The sequence below is a fragment of the Macaca thibetana genome, chromosome 1 (assembly GCF_024542745.1).
Source record: "Macaca thibetana thibetana isolate TM-01 chromosome 1, ASM2454274v1, whole genome shotgun sequence".
In the NCBI taxonomy this organism is placed as follows: domain Eukaryota; kingdom Metazoa; phylum Chordata; class Mammalia; order Primates; family Cercopithecidae; genus Macaca; species Macaca thibetana.
The window spans coordinates 27,547,234-27,567,155 of NC_065578.1; the positions used below are offsets into that span (position 1 = coordinate 27,547,234).

At 47.9% G+C, this 19,922-nt stretch overlaps 2 protein-coding genes and 1 pseudogene across 4 annotated transcripts in view; 2 read left to right on the forward strand and 1 right to left on the reverse strand.

Moving 5' to 3' along the window:
• LOC126958026 (dnaJ homolog subfamily C member 8) overlaps positions 1-19,922 on the reverse strand; it is a 614,804-nt gene that overhangs the window by 393,490 nt on the left and 201,392 nt on the right. The window lies entirely within an intron of this gene.
• The window catches only part of TRNAU1AP (tRNA selenocysteine 1 associated protein 1), a 29,124-nt gene continuing 9,834 nt past the window's right edge, over positions 633-19,922 (forward strand). Inside the window, exons 1-6 of one of the 3 annotated variants that reach the window (XM_050795921.1) lie at positions 648-813; positions 1,315-1,412; positions 11,697-11,796; positions 12,410-12,462; positions 14,777-14,908; positions 17,867-17,986. In XM_050795921.1, coding sequence (XP_050651878.1) covers positions 787-813; positions 1,315-1,412; positions 11,697-11,796; positions 12,410-12,462; positions 14,777-14,908; positions 17,867-17,986 — 530 coding nt within the window. In that variant the 5' untranslated portion in view covers positions 648-786. Of the gene's footprint in view, positions 824-1,314; positions 1,413-11,696; positions 11,797-12,409; positions 12,463-14,776; positions 14,909-17,866; positions 17,987-19,922 lie in introns of all 3 variants that reach the window. The other 2 variants (XM_050795931.1, XM_050795941.1) reach the window with 2 other exon arrangements.
• Positions 1,420-3,024, forward strand: LOC126958292 (NADH dehydrogenase [ubiquinone] 1 alpha subcomplex subunit 6-like; annotated as a pseudogene).

A 19,922-nucleotide genomic window follows, 5' to 3' on the forward strand; every position in this document is an offset into this window, starting at 1 on the left:
TAAAGTCAGAAATAAACCCAAGTAACGAGCATATATATATATATAATAACGAGCATATATATAACGAGCATATATATATATATATTTGAGACGGACTTTCGCTCTGTCACCAGGCTGGAGTGCAATGGTACGATCTCGGCTCACTGTAACCTCCGCCCCCTGGGTTTAAGTGATTCTCCTGCCTCAGTCTTCCGAGCTGCTTCCACTACCAGCGCGCACCACCACGCCCGCTAATTTTTGTACTTTTAGTAGAGACGGGGTTTCACCCTGTTGGCCAGGATGGTCTTGATTTCTAGACCTCGTGATCCGCCCGCCTCGGCCTCCTAAAGTGCTGGGATTACAGGCGTGAGCCACCGTGCCCAGCCCTAACGAGCATATATTAATGTTGTAATTATATGTGTGTGTATATGTGTGTGTGGTTTTGTTTTCTATATAAAGTCAAAAGAGAGTGTATGTGTGTGTGTGGTTTTGTTTGTTTTCTAAATATATAAAGTCAGAAATAAACCCAGGTAACCCAGCCGCCTGGGAAAGGTGGTATCTGGCCCGCCCCATTCCAGCCTGAACTCCGCCCACCGCGATCCGGAAGCCCCGCGCTCAGCGGGTTGCTGGAAAAACTCTGAGCTGAACACTCGGCCGGACACTGGTCGCTGAGCTCGGGAGCCTGCGCAGAAGGCGTCGGAGGCGCATGCTCTGTAGCGGTCTCTGCAGCCAGCATTGGCGCCCGCGCGGGCCTTTGAGCCCCGCCCGCAGAGCCCCTCCCGCAAAGCCCCACCCGGGTGCGCGGGCATGGCGGCCAGCCTGTGGATGGGCGACGTGAGTGAGGGTAGTAGTCCCGGGTCTGAGGACGAGGAAGCATCTGGGTTTCGCGAAGGAGGAAGTGTCTGAGGAGGAGGGGACTTGGGATCCCAAAAAGGGGAGACGTGTGACCGGGTTCTTTTTGGTGACACAGAAGCGGATTCCAGCATCTAAGTGAAAAAGCTGAGTCCGTGAGGCTAGGGGTCCTGGGGCCCCACCTGGGTTCGTGGGAGGGAAAGGTGGTGCTTTGGGGACATAGAATGGGAGGAATCCAAGGACTGAGGCGCGCTGTTTTAGGACCGAAGGAGTGGGGTTTCTAGGTCCAAGGGGAGGCTCCCTAAAGGGGGGCAAGCTTGAACCAAAGGAGCTGGGGTTTCGGGCCGCTCAGCGGAGGCGAACCTCGCCGCTCGCTCCCCCAGCGGCGCGTAGCCAGCCCTGGGCTGACGGAGAGGGGCTCTGGAACCCGGAGTGGGAAGCCCGGCTGCCAGCCTGAGCCGCTGCGCTCTTGTTTTTACGCAGCTGGAACCCTACATGGATGAGAACTTCATCTCCAGAGCTTTTGCCACCATGGGGGAGACGGTAATGAGCGTCAAAATTATCCGAAACCGCCTCACTGGGTAAGTCTCATCTCAGGTCTCTCTTAATACATCTCGTTGCAGCTGTCATGTACGAGAATGTAAACATTGTAGTCATGGCTTCTCACTACCCCTAGTGATAGTCACTGTAAAATTATAACGGCTAACATTTTGAGGTCCTAATGAGTGGAAGAATAGCATGTAGCTTAAGGGCAGGACTTGCCAGGCGTGGTGGGTCACACCGTAATCCCAGCACTTTGGGAGGCCGAGGTCAGGAGTTTGAGACCACCCTGGGCAACATGGTGAAACCCCATCTGGGGAGTGGATACTTTGGCAAGATGGCGGGGAGCGGCGTCCGCCAAGCTGCCTCTACCGCCAGCGCCTTTGTGAAGCCCATTTTCAGTCGGGACGTGAACGAGGCCAAGCGGAGGGTGCGCGAGCTCTGCCGCGCCTGGTATCGGGAGGTGCCGAACACTGTACACCAATTCCAGCTGGACATCACTGTCAAAATGGGACGGGATAAAGTCCGAGAAATGTTTATGAAGACCCCAGGGTGGTTGATCTTCTGGTCATTAAGGGAAAGATGGAACTGGAAGAAACAAAGTATGGAAGCAGCGGACATGTTATGCGGTTCTTCCATGAAACAGAAGCGCCAAGGCCGAAGGATTTCCTATCCAAGTTCTCTGTTGGCCATGACCCATGAAGTCACTCAGTGGAAAGGTGCATGTTGATATTATTTTAGAGCACAAATAAACTCACTATACGATGGTCAAAAAAAAAAAAAAAAAAAAGAAACCCCGTCTCTACTAAAAATACAAAAATTAGCTGGGTATGTTGGCAGGCACCTGTAATCCCAGCTACTGGGGAGGCTGAGGCATGAGAATCGCTTGAACAACGGAGGCGGAGGTTGCAGTGAGCCGAGATTGTGCCACTGTACTCCAGCCTGGGCAAGAAGAGGAAAACTCTGTCTCAAAAAAAAAAACAAAAAACAAAAGGCAGGACTCAAGCGAGACTGGGTTTTAAAACTATTTCTACTCTATGATCTTGGGTAAGTTACTTAACTGCTCTGTCTCATTCGCTTTGAGTATAAAAATGGAAATAATAATAGCACGTATCTCCTAGAGTTATGGTGAGGATTAAATGAGTTAATTCACATTCATCATTAGGACAGTGTCTGGCATATAGCATATGCTCAGTAAGTATAGTCAGATTACTATCTGCTGAGTAATAAGCACTTTACATTTATTATCTTCTTAAAACCTCAGACACTTCTGAGGTAAGTAAGTACTATTATGAAGAGGCTTAATTAAGAGTTACAATAAAGCCTGGCGCGGTGGCTTACACCTGTAATCCCAGCACTTTGGGAAGCCGAGGCAGGCAGATCACGAGGTCAGGAGATGGAGACCATCTTGGCTAACACGGTGAAATCCCGTCTCTCTACTAAAAATACAAAAAGCTGCCGGGCGCGGTGGCTCACGCCTGTAATCCCAGCACTTTGGGAGGCCGAGGCGGGCGGATCACAATGTCAGGAGATCGAGACCATCCTGGCTAACACGGTGAAACCCCGTCTTTACTAAAAATACAAAAAATTAGCCGGGCGTGGTGGTGCGCGCCTGTAGTCCCAGCTACTCGGAGGCTGAGGCAGGAGAATGGTGTGAACCCGGGAGACGGAGCTTGCAGTGAACCGAGATCGGGCCACTGCACTCCAGCCTAGGCGACAGAGCAAGACTCCGTCTCAAAAAAAAGAAAAAAGGCCGGGCGCGGTGGCTCAAGCCTGTAATCCCAGCACTTTGGGAGGCCGAGACGGGCGGATCACAAGGTCAGGAGATCGAGACCATCCTGGCTAACCTGGTGAAACCCCGTCTCTACTAAAAAAAAAAAATAAAAAAAACGGCCAGGGCGCGGTGGCTCAAGCCTGTAATCCCAGCACTTTGGGAGGCCGAGAGGGCGGATCACAAGGTCGGAGCTTGCAGTGATCGAGACCATCCTGGCACTCCACCTGGTGAAGACCCCGTCTCTACTAAAAAAAAAAAATAAAAAAAAAAAAAAAAACTAGCCGGGCGAGGGTGGCGGGCGCCTGTAGTCCCAGCTACTGGGGAGGCTGAGGCAGGAGAATGGCGTGAACCCGGGAGGCGGAGCTTGCAGTGAGCTGAGATCCGGCCACTGCACTCCAGCCTGGGCGACAGAGCGAGACTCCGTCTCAAAAAAAAAAAAAACCGAAAAGCCAGAAGTGGTGGCGGGTGCCTATAATCCCAGCTACTTGGGAGGCTGAGTCAGGAGAATCACTTGAACCTGGGAGGCGGAGCTTGTAGTGAACTGAGATTGCACCACTGCACTCCAGCCTGGGTGACAGCGAGACTCCGTCCCCCCCAAAAAAAAAAAAATAATAAATAACAAATCAGGACTTGAATTTGAGTCTATCCTGAAAGCTCATGAGGGCCCTTAACTCTTATGCTATTCATTTAAAAAATTGTGGAGGCCAGGCGGGGTGCCTCACACCTGTAATCCCAGCAGTCTGGGAGGCAAGGAGGGCAGATCACCTGAAGTCAGGAGTTCGAGACCAGCCTGACCAACATGGAGAAACCCCATCTCTACTAAAAATACAAAAATTAGCCGGGCGTGGTGGTGCATGCCTGTAATCCCAGCTACTTGGGAGGCTGAGGCAGGAGAATTGCTTGAACCTGGGAGGCGGAGGTTGCAGTGAACTGAGATTGCGCCATTGCACTCCAGTCTGGGCAATAAGAGCGAAACTCCATCTCAAAAAAAAAAAAATTGTTTGCAGAGATACTACTATGTGCTACTGTTCTAGATTCCTGGCTGAAATAATCCAGATATAGCCCCTGCTCATGGAGTTTACTATATTCTAGTGGGGAATGAGACAATAAATAAGTAAACAAAACCAAATACACAATATTTTCAGATAGTGGTGCTCTATTGCCTCCATTTTCTTCTTTCTCTTTGAGGTCTTAGTTTTCCTTAGGGAATTATCCATTTGCTAGTGTTTATCGAGCAGCCACTCTTTTCTAGGTACTCTACTACAGGTGGCCTGCTAAAACATCAAATGGTTTAAAAGTAGAGATGAGACATTTGAAAGATACTTTGTAAGACATTTGAAAGATATCTTTCAATGTAAGAAAGATATTCTTTTTTTTTTTTTTTTTTTTTTTTTGAGACAGAGTCTCGCTGTGTCACCCAGGCTGGAGTGCAGTGGCGCGATCTCGGCTCACTGCAAGCTCCGCCTCCCGGGTTTACGCCATTCTCCTGCCTCAGCCTCCGAGTAGCTGGGACTACAGGCGCCCGCCACCACGCCCGGCTAGTTTTTTGTATTTTTAGTAGAGACGGGGTTTCACCATGTTAGCCAGGATGGTCTCGATCTCCTGACCTCGTGATCCACCCGCCTCGGCCTCCCAAAGTGCTGGGATTACAGGGTTGAGCCACCGCGCCCGGCCAAAGAAAGATATTCTTACATTGTAAGACATATCTTAAATGTAAGACATATCTTTCAATGTAAGAAAGATATTCTTTCAATGTAAGAAATACTTTGTAAGACATTTGAAAGACATTTGAAAGATATCTATTACCTAGGAAAAGATTTTTCTGACTGGTAAATCATGCCCACCTAAATATTTCTCTTCTTGCTCTTCTAAGCAGAAAACCCCAGATAATTAGCTACTGGTATGAAAATTCATTCTGTAACACTTTCTTATTATTATTATTGTTGTTGTTGTTGTTGTTGTTGTTGTTGAGACGGAGTCTCGCTCTGTCACCCAGGCTGGAGTGCAGTGGCTGGATCTCAGCTCACTGCAAGCTCCGCCTCCCGGGTTTACGCCATTCTCCTGCCTCAGCCTCCCAAGTAGCTGGGACTACAGGTGCCCGCCACCTTGCCCAGCTAGTTTTTTGTATTTTTTTTTAGTAGAGACGGGGTTTCACTGTGTTCACCAGGATGGTCTCGATCTCCTGACCTCGTGATCCGCCCGTCTCGGCCTCCCAAAGTGCTGGAATTACAGGCTTGAGCCACCGCGCCTGGCCTTATTATTATTATTTTTTATTATACTTTAAGTTCTAGGGTACATGTGCACAACGTGCAGGTTTGTTATACATGTATACTTGTGCCATGTTGGTGTGCTGCGCCCATCAACTCGTCAGCACCCATCAACTCATCATTTAACATCAGGTATAACTCCCAATTCCATCCCTCCCTCCTCCCCCTCTGTAACACTTTCTACTTTTTAAAACACTGGCATAGGCTGGGCACAGTGGCTCATACCTGTAATCCCAGCACTTTGGGAGGCTGAAGCGGGCAGATCACTTGAGGTCAGAAATTTGAGACCAGCCTGGACAACATGGTGAAATCCCGTCTCTACTAAAAGAAATACAAAAATTAGCCAGGTGTGGTGACACACACCTATTGTTCCAGCTACTTGGGAGGCTGAGGCAGGAGAATCGTTTGAACCCAGGAGGCGGAGGTTACAGTGAGCTGAGATCGTGCCACTGCGCTCTAGCCTGGGTGACAGAAGGAGACTTTGTCACAAAAATAAATAAATAAATAAAACACTGGCATAGATTCTCACATTTTAATCTTTTTTTTTTTTTCTGAGGTGTAGTCTCGCTCTGTCGCCCAGGCTGGAGTGCAGTGGCACAATCTTGGCTCACTGCCACCTCCACCTCCTGGGTTCAAGCCATTCTCCTGTCTGAGACTGTCCAGTAGCTGGGAATTACAAGTGCCTGCCACCACGCCTGGCTCTTTTTTTTTTGAGACGGAGTCTTGCTGTGTCGCCCAGGCAGGAGTGCAGTGGTGCGATCTCAGCTCTCTGCAACCTCTGCCTCCCAGGTTCAAGTAATTCTCCTGCCTCAGCCTCCTGAGTACCTGGGACTGCAGGCATGTGCCACCACATCCAGCTAATTTTTTGTATTTTTAGTAGAGATGGGGTTTCACTGTGTGAGCCAGGATGGTCTCAATCTCCTGATCTCCGCCTGCCTCGGCCTCCCAAAGTGCTGGGATTACAGGCATGAGCCACTGCGCCCGGCCTAATTTTTTCTATTTTTAGTGTAGACGGGGTTTCACCATGTTGGTCAGGCTAGCCTTGAACTCCTAACCTCAGTTGATCTGTCTGCCTTGGCCTCCCAAATTGCTGAATTACAGGCATGAGCCACTGGGACCAGCCTTACTCTATTGAAATAAGATTTAGAACTCTCGTTTCTTACATGTTTCTTTTTTCTTTTTTGTTTTTTGTTTTTTGTTTTTTGTTTTTTTTGAGACAGAGTCTCGCTCTGTCACCCAGGCTGGAGTGCAGTGGCTGGATCTCAGCTCACTACAAGCTCCGCTTCCCGGGTTTACGCCATTCTCCTGCCTCAGCCTCCCGAGTAGCTGGGACTACAGGCGCCCGCCACCTCGCCCGGCTAGTTTTTTGTATTTTTAGTAGAGACGGGGTTTCACCATGTTAGCCAGGATGGTCTCGATCTCCTGACCTTGTGATCCGCCCATCTCGGCCTCCCAAAGTGCTGGGATTACAGGCTTGAGCCACCGCGCCCGGCCTTGTTTTTTGTTTTTACTTTGAGATGGAGTTTTGCTCTTGTCACCCAGGCTATATTATATATTATTTTTTCTTGGGTCTTTTCTCCTTTTCTCTAATCTTGGTGTTTTGTTTTGAGACAGTCTTGCTCTGTCACCAGGCTGGAGTGCAGTGGCGTAATCTCAGCTCACTGTAATCTCCACCTCTCGAGTTCAAGCTATTCTCCTGCCTCAGCCTCCTGAGTAGCTAGGACTACAGGCACACGCCACCACGCCCAGCTCGTTTTTGTGTTTTTAGTAGAGATGGGGTTTCACAGTGTTGGCCAAGATAGTCTTGATCTCTTGACCTTGTGATCCACCCGCCTTGGCCTCCCAAAATACTGGGATTACAGGCGTGAGCCACTGCACCTGGCCAACACCCACCTAATTTTTGCCTTTTTTTTTTTCTTTTGAGACGAGTCTCGCTCTATTGCCCAGGCTGGAGTGTAGTGGCTCACTGCAACCTCCGCCTCCCCAAATTCAAGCAGTTCTCCTGCCTCAGCCTCCCACGTAGCTGGGATTACAGGCACGCGCCACTCTGCCTGGCTAATTTATTTATTTATTTATTTATTTATATATTTTTTTTTTTAGTGGAGACGGGATTTCACCATGTTGGTCAGATCTCCTGACCTCGTGATCCACCCGCCTTGGCCTCCCAAAGTGTTGGAATTACACGCATGAGCCACCGCGCCAGGCCTGCCTGGTTAATTCATTTATTTATTTATTTTTTGAGATGAAGTCTTGCTTTGTCGCCAGACTGGAGTGCAGTGGCGTGATCTCGGCTCACTGCAATCTCTGCCTCCGGGTTCAAGTGATTCTTGTGCCTCAGCCTCCTGAGTAGCTGGGATTACAGGCACACACCATCACACCCAGCTAATTTTTGTATTTTTTTTGTTTTTGAGACGCAGTCTCGCTGTGTCACCCAGGCTGGAGTGCAGTGGTGCGATCTCGGCTCACTGCAACCTCCACCTCCCGGGTTCAAGCAGTTCTCCTGCCTCAGGCTCCCGAGTAGCTGGGACTACAGCACACAGCACCATGCCTGACTAACTTTTTTTTTTTTTTTTTTTTTTTTTTTTTTTTTTTTGAGACGGAGTCTCGCTCTGTCACCCAGGCTGGAGTGCAGTGGCCGGATCTCAGCTCACTGCAAGCTCTGCCTCGCAGGTTTACGCCATTCTCCTGCCTCAGCCTCCCAAGTAGCTGGGACTACAGGCGCCGGCCACCTCGCCCGGCTAGTTTTTTGTATTTTTAGTAGAGACGGGGTTTCACCGTGTTAGCCAGGATGGTCTCGATCTCCTGACCTCGTGATCCGCCCGTCTCGGCCTCCCAAAGTGCTGGGATTACAGGCTTGAGCCACTGTGCCCGGCCAACTAACTTTTTTTTTGTATTTTTAGTAGAGATGGGGTTTCACCGTGTTGCCCAGGTTGGTCTCAAACTCCTAAACTCAGTCAATCCGCCCGCCTCCGCCTCCCAAAGTGCTGGGATTGTAGGTGTGAGCCACCGAGCCTGGCCAATTTTTGTATTTTCAGTAGAGGGGGGGTTTCACCATGTTAGCCAGGATAGTCTCGATCTTCTGACCTTGTGATCTGCCCGCCTCGGCCTCCCAAAGTGCTGGGATTACAGGTGTGAGCCACTGCGCCCGGCCTGACCTTGTCTCTTAAATAAATAGTCAGACTGTCCTGAATTCAGTTCTATACTTTGGCGCATACCAGCTATGTGATTTGGTTTTCTTTCGTTTGTTTTGTTTTGTTTTATTTTTACAAGGTTTCACTTTGTTGCCCAGGCTGGAGTGTGGTTGCGTGAACAAGGCTAACCACAGCCTCAACCTTCTGTGCTCAGGCAATTCTCCTGCCTCACCCATCCAAGTAGCTGGGACTACAGGTGCACTCCACCCATACCCAGCTAATTTTTGTATTTTTTGTAGAGGTGGTGTTTTCCCATCTTGCCCAGGCTCATCTTTTTATTGGTGATAGCTTTATAGGGTGATGTTAAGAAAAATTTGACATTTTTCAGTATAAATCTCTTCGGTTGTCATATTCTCTTACTTATGTCTCTTAGTGACTCTTTCAAAGATAGAATGCTCAGAATCTCACAGACACCCCCTGGTTAGGTACAGCCTATTGGGTTTTTTTGAGACTCTGTCTTAAAAAAAAAACAAAGATAAAAGAAAAAACAAACATATTTATCTATATTTGCTAGATAATGTCTTTCTTTCTTTTTTTATTTGGAGACAGAGTCTCGCTCTGGCTGGAGTGCAGTGCAGTGGTGCGATCTTGGCTCACTGCAAGCTCCGCCTCCTGGGTTCACACCATTCTCCTGCCTTAGGCTCCCGAGTAGCTGGGACTACAGGCGCCCACCACCACACCTGGCTAATTTTTTTGTGTGTATTTTTCAGTACTGATGGTGTTTCACCATGTTAGCCAGGATGGTCTTGATCTCCTGACCTTGTGATCCGCCTGCCTCAGCCTTCCAAAGTGCTGGGATTACAGGCATGAGCCACCGCGCCTGCCTGATTATTCCTTTTCCTGAGCCATATGAAAGTTAATTGTAGGCTGGACATGGTGGCTCACGCCTAAAATTCCAGTGCTTTGGGAGGCCGAGGTGTGTGGATCACCTGAGGTCAGGAATTCAAGACCAGCCTGGCCAACATGGTGAAACCCCATCTCTACTGAAAATCCAAAAATTAGCCAGGCATGGTGGTGGGCGCCTATAGTCCCAGCTACTCGGGAGGCTGAGGGAGGAGGATCCCCTGCACCCAGGAGATGGGGGTTGCAGTGAGCCAATATTGTGCCCCTACACTCCAGCCTGGGCAATAGAGTGCATTGTGTCCCTTCACTGCTAAGTATCTCCGCGATCTTGCCAGAAACTGGACATTTTCTTATGTAACCACGATGCTTATATTACACTAACAAAATTATCAGTGATTCTCTAATAGCATATAATAGCAAGTCTACATTTAAATTTTTATAATTGTCCCTACAATATTTTTTTAGTGAATTATAATTCAATCCAGGAACCTGCATTGCATTTAGTTTTTCTGAGTCTCTTTTAATGTACAAAAGCCAACCTCTTTCTTTCCTCATACTGTTTAGCTTTTTAAGGAGGTAAGACTAGTTGTCTTTTTTTTTTTTTTTTTTTTTTTTTTTTTTTTTTTTGAGACGGAGTCTCGCTCTGTCCCCCAGGCTGGAGTGCAGTGGCCGGATCTCAGCTCACTGCAAGCTCCACCTCCCGGGTTCACGCCATTCTCCTGCCTCAGCCTTCCGAGTAGCTGGGACTACAGGCACCCGCCACCGCTCCCGGCTAATTTTTGTATTTTTTTAGTAGAGACGGGGTTTCATGTGTTAGCCAGGATGGTCTCGATCTCCTGACCTCGTGATCCACCCACCTCGGCCTCCCAAAGTGCTGGGATTACAGGCTTGAGCCACTGCGCCCGGCCAAGACTAGTTGTCTTTATAAGATGCTACATCCCGAGGCCGAGTGTGGTGTCTCACGCCTGTAATCCCAGAACTGGGAGGCCGAGGTGGGTGGATCACCTGAGGTCGGGAGTTCAATACCAGCCTGACCAACATGGAGAAACCCCATCTCTACTAAAAATACAAAATTAGCTGGGCATGGTGGCGCATGCCTGTAATCCCAGCTACTCGGGAGGCTGAGGCAGGAGAATCGCTTGAACCTGGGAGGTAGAGACAGGAGAATCTCTTGAACCCAGGAGTCAGAGGTTACGGTGAGTCAAGATTGCGTCATTGCACTCCAGCCTGGGCAACAAGAGCAAAACTCGATCTCAGGAAGAAAAAAAAAAAAAATCATACTTTCTGGATTCATTTGTTTACTTGTGGTGTTTTGCATAGTCTGTCCCTAAAATTTCCTGGAAACTGGTTATTAGATCTAAAGGCTTGATGGGATTGCATAATACAGTTTTGCAAGAGTATCACACATGATAAAATGCATAAATAAATGTTTACTAAATGAGTCTGGGGCCAGGTGCCTTTGCTCACACCTGTAATCCCAGCACTTTGGGAGGCCGAAGTGGGTGGATCCCCTGAGGTCAGGAGTTCAAGATCAGCCTGGCCAACGTGACAAAATCCCATCTCTACTAAAAATACAAAAATTAGCCAGGCATGGTGGTGGGTACCTGTAATTCCAAGTATTCATGAGGATAATTGCTTGAACCTGAGAGGCTGAGGTTATAGTGAGCTGAGATTGAGCTGATATCTGTCTCATAAATAAATAAATAAAGATGAATGAATCTTGGACTGGCCCAGATGGGCAATCCTTATATTCACGTTTGTAAATTAGGTCTGAGCTGGGGTATGGCAGGGAACAAAAACAGTGTTGACTCAGATTAGAAAACCGTTTCTTTCTCCCTTCAAGGCTAAGACCCATCTTGAGCCTGTTTTTTTTTTTTTTTTTTTTTTTTTTTTTTTTTTTTTTTTTTTTTTAAGTCACAAACTAGCCTGTTGCTCAGGCTGGAGCAATGTGGCATGATCTCAGCTCACTGCAACCTCCACCTCCAGGGTTACAGCAATTCTCCTGCCTCAGCCTCCTGCGTAAACTGGGACTACAGGTGTGTGCCACCATGCCCAGCTAATTTTTGTATTTTTAGCAGAGATGGGGTTTCAGCATGTTGGCCAGGCTGGTCTTGAACTCCCGACCTTGAGTGATCCGCCTGCCTCAGCCTCCCAAACTGTTGGGATTATAGGTGTGAGCCATTGCACCTGGCCTCATCTTGAGCCATTTTATCTTTAACCATTTTCTTTCTCTGTTTGCTTTTTTCCCAGGATCCCAGCTGGCTACTGCTTTGTAGAATTCGCAGATTTGGCCACTGCTGAGAAGTGTTTGCATAAAATTAATGGGAAACCCCTTCCAGGAGCCACACCTGTAAGGACATTTAGATAATGATGATGTTGCCATTATTATTGTCATTGCTTACTACCATCTATTGAATCTCTACTGTATACTGTTTTTATATAATCCTGTAACAACCCTGTACAGTAGGCATTGTTATCTTTATAGGCCCAGGAAACTGAAGCTCAGGGAATTGAAATAACTTGCCCAAGGCAACACAGGTAGTAAATGGCAGAGCCAGGATTCAGACTGAAGATTGGTTGCCTCCCAAATCCATGCCTTTCCATTCTGCATCGCTGCCTCCCATAACAGAAGACTTGAAACTATAGACCTCTTGCCTGATTGAGAAACTAGGATAGGCTGGCAGCAGCAAGGACACATTTCAAGAGAGTTGCATTCTGCTCTTCCCACAGTTACTTAGCTTACAGCTGCACCAGCTGGCACACCTGGGCTCATAGAACCATGGAGCTGGCAGTGCCCTTAGCGGTCATCCGTGCAACCCCCTCATTTTATACAGGAGAAAAAGCTGAGGCTTAGAGAGGGGGAGATGTTTTGGCCAAGGTAATTTATTTCAGTTTTTTTCAAATATTGTTCAACTCTTGAAACACCTTTCTCTGTTTTAGTTTGTTTGTTTTTAAACTTCCAGGCGAAACGTTTTAAACTGAACTATGCCACTTATGGGAAACAACCAGATAACAGGTAGGTACAAAGTCATGTCTAGACAGACATAACATGTGTCACTGTGCCCATCACTGCCATATAGGAGGAGGGGAGCCGGTTTGGCTGCACTTGGTCCCCTCCTGAAGGACAACGCCCTTCTCCCTTCCTCGCTGGTGGACCTTCCTGGTGTGCTTCATGCAAGGCCCTGGCTTTTCTGTATTTGGTCCCTGCCCCTGGCTTCCCACCCTGCTACTCCTCACAGTATTGAAGTTTTATTCAATAAGAATTGCCCTGTTAACCAGGTTCAGTGGCTCATACCTGTAATTCCAGCACTTTGGGAGGCCAAAACAGGCTGAGTGCCTGAGCCTAGGAGTTCAAGAATAGCCTGGGCAATGTGGCAAAACCCCGTCTCTACAAGAAAATACAAAAATTAGCTGAGCATGGTGGCATGCACCTGTAGTCCCAGCTACTCAGGAGGCTGAGGCAGGAGGATCACCTGAGCCCAGAGAGGGCTACAATGATCAAGGCTACCATGAGCCATGATCGTGCCACTGCACTCCAGCCTGGGCAACAGAGTGAGAACCTGTCTCAAAAAAGAAACCCAATGAATTGACCTGTTATAGCAACATAAATTGATTGGAATTTCAGGTTGCCATTTGAAAGCATTAAAACTGTACCAAAAGCTTAAAAAACATTTAGATGCATTAACCCTATAATTCAACTTTTCAGGGTTTATTCATGGATGTGTGCAAAGATTAGCCTCAGATGTGTTCATTGAAGTATTGCATATAATGACTAAAGTTGGGGAAAACCCAAATAACCTAATAGTAGGGAAGTGATTAAATTATGGTCATTAGTTAGGATGCTGTATATCCACTAACAAGTTATATTGCAGTATACTGACATGTCAAGATGTTGGCAATATGTTGAAAGTGAAAAAAAATACTAGAAACAAAATACGATGGATCGTACTTATGAACATTTTAGAAGAAAAACCATAAGAAAAGAAGATAAAAGTATACATATCAAAGCATTTATCGTGAGCGCCTTCAAGTGGTTGGGTTATAGCAATTTTGTTTTTCTTTGTGCTTTTGTGTATTCTTTTTTTTTTTTTTGAGACAGAGTCTTGCTCTGTTGCCCAGGCTGGAGTGCAGTGGCGTGACGTCCGCTCACTACAAGCTCCGCTCCCCCTGCCCCGGGTTCATGCCATTCTCCTGCCTCAGCCTCCCAAGTAGCTGGGACCACAGGTGCCCGCCACCACGCCCGGATAATTTTTTTGTATTTTTAGTAGAGACGGGGTTTCACCATGTTTGCCAGGATGGTCTCGATCTCCTGACTTAGTGATCCACCCATCTCGGCCTCCCAAAGTGCTGGGATTACAGGCGTAAGCCACTGCGCCCGGCCTTTTTTTTTTTTTTTTTTGAGACGGAGTCTTGCTCTGTGGCCCAGGCTGGAGTGCAGTGGCACTTTCTCAGCTCACTGCAAGCTCCGCCTCCCGGGTTCACGCCATTCTCCTGCCTCACCCTCCTGAGTAACTGGGACTACAGGCTCCCGCCACCATGCCCGGCTAAATTTTTTGTATTTTTAGTAGAGACGGGGTTTCACCGTGTTAGCCAGGATGGTCTCAATCTCCTGACCTTGTGATCCGCCCGCCTCGGCCTCCCAAAGTGCTGGGATTACAGGCGTGAGCCATTGCGCCTGGCCTGTTCTTTTGTGTGTTCTTTTTTTTTTTTCTGAGATGGAGTCTCACTCTGTCGCCCAGGCTGGAGTGCAGTGGCACAATCTTGGCTCACTGCAACCTCTGCCGCCCAGGTTCAAGCAATTCTCCTGCCTCAGCCTCCCGAGTAACTGGGATTACAGGCGCCTGCCACTGCGCCCAGCTAATTTTTGTATTTTTAGTAGAGACGGGGTTTCACCATCTTGGCCAGGCTGGTTTTGAACTCCTGACCTTGTGATCCACCTGCCTTGGTCCCCCAAAGTGCTGGGATTACAGGCATGAGCTGCCGCGCCCGGCCTTGTGTATTCTTATTGTATAAGGAATATGTATCATACTTGAAATAAGATAATTGAAATAAGATAATAACAAAGGTCGGCTGGACACGGTGGCTGCACTCACGTAATACTTGAAGTCAGACAAGTTCTGTGGAGTGGGTGAGGGATTTGGGGCAGGGACTATTTCTATAACTCTTCTGCCAGAACTGCTCTAATGAAACAAAGTAGGGCCTGATTCAGTAGACGTATCAAATGTGTTCCTTAACGGGCCTGGGAGAGGTTTACCTGGAATATGCAACAGAGCTCTTCAGAGCAGGGGTTTTGGTCTTTGCCTCTGAATCTTCTCGTTCTTTCTCCTCAGCCCTGAGTATTCCCTCTTTGTGGGGGACCTGACCCCAGACGTGGATGATGGCATGCTGTATGAATTCTTCGTCAAAGTCTACCCCTCCTGTCGGGGAGGCAAGGTGGTTTTGGACCAGACAGGCGTGTCTAAGTAAGGCCTTACCTGTTACTGATGCTTAACTATGTTGGTTTCAGCATTTCTCTCCTGAGTGGAGATGTTTTAGAAAGGCCATGCAGCACGGCGGTTAAGACCACAAGCTTTGGAGCCAAACTGCCTGGTTCGAATCCCATTTCCAATACTGGTGAGGGAGAATGCCAGTATGGTAGAATTGAGGCTCCATGACCCTTACAGTCCCATCTGTAAAATGGAACTGATTAATAATAGCTGCTGGTAGGGTTGATGTAAGGATTAAAGGCTATAATATAAATAAGTCAACATTTGAAATGCTTTATAGGTGTTTGCTGTTTTGCTTGTTATTGTTACTGAGCCTTTCAGTGTAGTTAGAAGTGTTCCACGGCCAGGCGCGGTGGCTCAAACCTGTAATCCCAGCACTTTGGGAGGCCGAGACGGGCGGATCATGAGGTTAGGAGATCGAGACCATCCTGGCTAACACAGTGAAACCCCGTCTCTACTAAAAAAATACAAAAAAACTAGCCGGGCGAGGTGGCGGGCGCCTGTAGTCCCAGCTACTTGGGAGGCTGAGGCAGGAGAATGTCGTGAACCCGGGAGGCGGAGCTTGCAGTGAGCCGAGATCGTGCCACTGCACTCTAGCCTGGGCGACAGCCGAGACTCCGTCTCACAAAAAAAAAAAAAAAAAAAAAAAGTGTTCCACTTCAGGCTGGGCGTGGTGGCTCATGCCTGTAATCCCAACACTTTGAGAGGCTGAGGTGGGCGGATTGCGTGAGCTTAGGAGTTTGAGACCAGCCGGGCAACACAGTGAAATGCTGTCTCTATTAAAATACAAAAAATTAGCCAGGTGTAGTGGTGTGCGCCTGTAGTCCCAGCTAGTTGGGAGGCTGAGGTAGGATAATTGCTTGAACCTGAAAGGCAGAGGTTACAATGAGCCAAGATTATGCCTCTGCACTCCAGCCTGGGCGACAGAGCGAGTCTCAGTCTCCATAAAAAAAAAAAAAAAAAAAAAAAAGTTGGCCTGGCGCAGTGGCTCACGCCTATAATCCCAGCACTTTGGGAGGCTGAAGTGGATGGATCACCTGAGGTCAGAAGTTTGAAACCAACCTGGCTAACATGGCAAAACCCCATCTCTACTAAAAAAATACAAAAGTTAGCCGGGCGTGGTGGCACGCACCTGTAGTCCCAGCTACTTGGGAGGCTAAGGCAGAATTGCTTGAATCCAGGAGGCAGAGGTTGCAGTGAGCTGAGATCACGCAGCTGTGCTCCAGCCTGGGTAACAGCGAGACTCCCTCTCAAAAGAAGAAAAAAATGGAAATAGAAAAACCTCAAGAAAGGCTCATTCTTGATCAGTATGGTAGTTACATGTTCAGGCTTTGACAGTCCAACAGGTGTGGCTTGAATCATGCTTCTGCTATGACTTTGGGCAAGCTGTTAAATCTCCCTGAATTGGTTACCTCTTCAGTAAATGTGGATACCACTTTCGTGGAATTGTTAAGACAGTTTGATGAGATCACCCTGAGAAAATGCTCAGCACAGGTTGGGCGCGGTGGCTCATGCCTGTAATCCCAACACTTTGGGAGACCAAGGTGGGCAGATCACCTGAGGTCAGGAGTTCAAGACCAGCCTGGCCAACATGGTGAAACCCTGTCTCTACTAAAAATACAAAAATTAGCCACGCATGGTGGTGCATGCCTGTAGTCACAGCTGCTCAGGAGGCTGAAGCAGGAGAAACACTTCAACCTGGGAGGTAGAGGTTGCAGTGAGCTGAGATCGTGCCACTGCATTCCATTTGCTATGGAGACATAGCGAGACTCCATCTGGAAAAAAAAAAAAAAAAAAACAGAAGAGCTGGGCATGGTGGCTGACACCTGTAATCCCCGCACTTTGGGAGGCTGAGGCGGGTGGATCACCTGAGGTCAGGAGTTTGAGACCAGCCTGGCCAACATAGTGAAATCCTATCTCTACTTTAAAAGAAATACAGGCCGGGTATGGTGGCTCATGCCTGTAATCTCAGCACTTTGAGAGGCCGAGGCAGGAGGATCACAAGGTCAGAAGATTGAGACCATCCTGGCTAACACGGTGAAACCCTGTCTCTATAAAAAAAATTACAAAAAATCAACTGGGCTTGGTGGCGGGTGCCTGTAGTCCTAGCTACTCGGGAGGCTGAGGCAGGAGAATGGTGTGAACCCAGGAGGAGGAGCTTTCAGTGAGCCCAGATGCGTCACTGCACTCCAGCCTGGGCGATAGAGTGAGACTCCATCTCAAAAAAAAAAAAAAAAAAAAATTAGCTGGGCTTGGTGGCAGGTGCCTGTAACCCCAGCTACTAGGGAGGCTGAGGCAGGAGAATTGGTTGAATCCAGGAGGCAGAGGTTGCAGTGAGCCGAGATCACGCTTTTGCACTTCAGCCTGGATGGAGTTTTGAAACATGAGCAAAACTCCATCTCAAAAAAAAAAAAAAAAAAAAAAAAAATGCTCAGCACAGTGCTAGGACAAGAAATATTTATTAAATGTTAGCTTGCAGTAATTTATCCTGCTGCTAGAATTAGAGCTCAGGAGAGCAGGAACATTGTCTTTCTGTGACTGCTGCATCCTGTGTCTAGCGCAGTGCCTGGCATACAGGGCAGACTGTAAATATTTGCTGAATTTTCTTCTATTAGCTACTTTCCAGCAGGGTGTCAGGGAAGCTCCTGTTTGGGAATGTTCCCCAGGGGTGAAGGTGTCAAGGAGGATGGTGAACTGAATGTGGGAGTTCCTGTAGATCTTAGAATCGTCTGTACTTGAATCTTGACACTATGTGGACACCCGTTGATGGGACTCTCCTTTCTTCCTCTAGTTTAATGGACTCTCTCTCTCTCTCCTCAGCCTCTTTTCCTTTCTACATTCCTGCCCACCTTCTTACCTTTACTTCTTTTTCATGTGTCCATTGTTAGACTTTCATCACATTTGTGATCTAAATTGTTTATTTTTTTCATGCAGGGGTTATGGTTTTGTGAAATTCACAGATGAACTGGAACAGAAGCGAGCCCTGACGGAGTGCCAGGGAGCAGTGGGACTGGGGGCTAAGCCTGTGCGGCTGAGCGTGGCAATCCCTAAAGCGTGAGTCCTGCAGGGAAGGTAGAGAGACTCTAGACTCCCCGCCAGACACTCCTCTTTTGTTTGCTGAGAATCAAGGCATCCATACGCTGGATGGGAGGCTGAAGGGGGATACAATTCAAGTCACAAGTACTGAATGCCTGCTGTTTGCCGGGCCGTGGGTGCTGGAGTTGAACTAGCCCCACTCCTGCAGAAACTTACAGTTGGGGATAGAGTATGATTTGGAAAGGCTGATGCATTTAGACATACTGGTGACAGCATTGGAAAAGCTGTTTGGCTGTCCATACCTGATGTCCTTGCTCTTTGCCCAGTAGTCCCACTGTTGGGAACTTATTCATAGAATTAATAATATTTGAACAAAGGGAAAAAAATCACTTCTGGTTTTAGCCTTATTTATATTAATGAAACTGCAACCCTCTTGTGAGTGTTCCATGCTGTGGGAATGGATAAGAATTAGTATTCCAGACACTCCGCCAGGTGCAGTGGCTCACGCCTGTAACCCCAGCACTTTGGGAGGCTGAGGTGGGCAGATCACCTGAGGTCAGGAGTTCGAGACCAGCCTGGCCAACATGGCAAAACCTCATCTCTACTAAAAATACAAAAATTAGCCGGGCATGGTGGTGCATGCCTGTAGTCCCAACGATTCAGGAGGCTGAGGCAGGAGAATCGCTTGAACCTGGGTGGCGGAGGTTGCAGTGAGCCAAGATGGCGTCAGTGCACTCTGGCCTGGGCAACAGAGCAAGACTCCGTCTCAAATAAAAAAGAAAAATATTCCAGACACTCTATAGAACATTATATACTTCACTATCATACCTGTCATGCTAGGTAGAAAATCTTTTTCCCTTACAACTCTGAACTTTTCTCTGAGTAGGATTTTTTGTTTGTTTGTTTTTTCCCTGAGACAGGGCCTCAAAGTCACCCAGGCTGGAGATCATGGTTCACTGCAGCCTCGACCTTCCCAGGCTCAGGTGATCCTCCCATCTCAGACTTCTGATTAGCTGGTACTACAGGTGCACACCACCATGCTTGGCAAATTTTTGTATTTTTTGTAGAGATAGGGTCTTGCTTTGTTGCCCAGGCTGGTCTCGAATTCCTGGGCTCAAGTAATCTGCCCACCTTGGTCTCCCAAAGTGTTGGGATTACAGGTGTAAGCCACTGTGCCCAGCCAGATCTTTTATCCTTTAGCCAAATTAATGATTCTCAATTGGAATGATTTTGCCTCCCAGGGGACATTGACAACATCTGGAGACATTTTTGGTTATCACAACCAAGGATGTACTAATAATGGCACCTAGTGGGTATCGGCCAAGGATGCTGTTAAACATCCTGCAATTCATAGGACAGCCTCCCACCCCTCCATGTCAATAGATCCAGGGCTGAGAAACGCTGAACCAAACTCTACCCTAAGAGTAGTTGAATTAGCTGGGTGTGGTGGCTCACGCCTGTAACCCCAGCACTTTGGGAGGCCAAGGTGGGTGGATCATGAGGTCAGGATATCAAGACCATCCTGGCTAACACAGTGAAACCCCATCTCTACTAAAAATAAAAAAAATTAGCTGGGTGTGGTGGCAGGCACCTGTAGTCCCAGCTACTCAGGAGGCTGAGGCAGGAGAATGGCGTGAACCCGGGAGGCGGAGCTTGCAGTGAGCCGAGATCACGCCACTGTACTCCAGCCTGGGTGACAGAGCAAGACTGTCTCAAAAACAAAAAAAAAGAGAAGTTGAACCAATTTTTTTTTTTTTTTTTTGAGGTGGAGTCTTGCTCTGTTGCCCAGGCTGGAGTGCAGTGGCATGATCTCGACTCACTTCAGCTTCCACCTCCTGGGTTCAAGCGATTGTCCTGCCTTAACCTCCTGAGTAGCTGGGACTACAGGCATGTACCACCATGCCCAGCTAATTTTTGTATTTTTAGTAGAGACAGGGTTTCACATGTTGTCCAG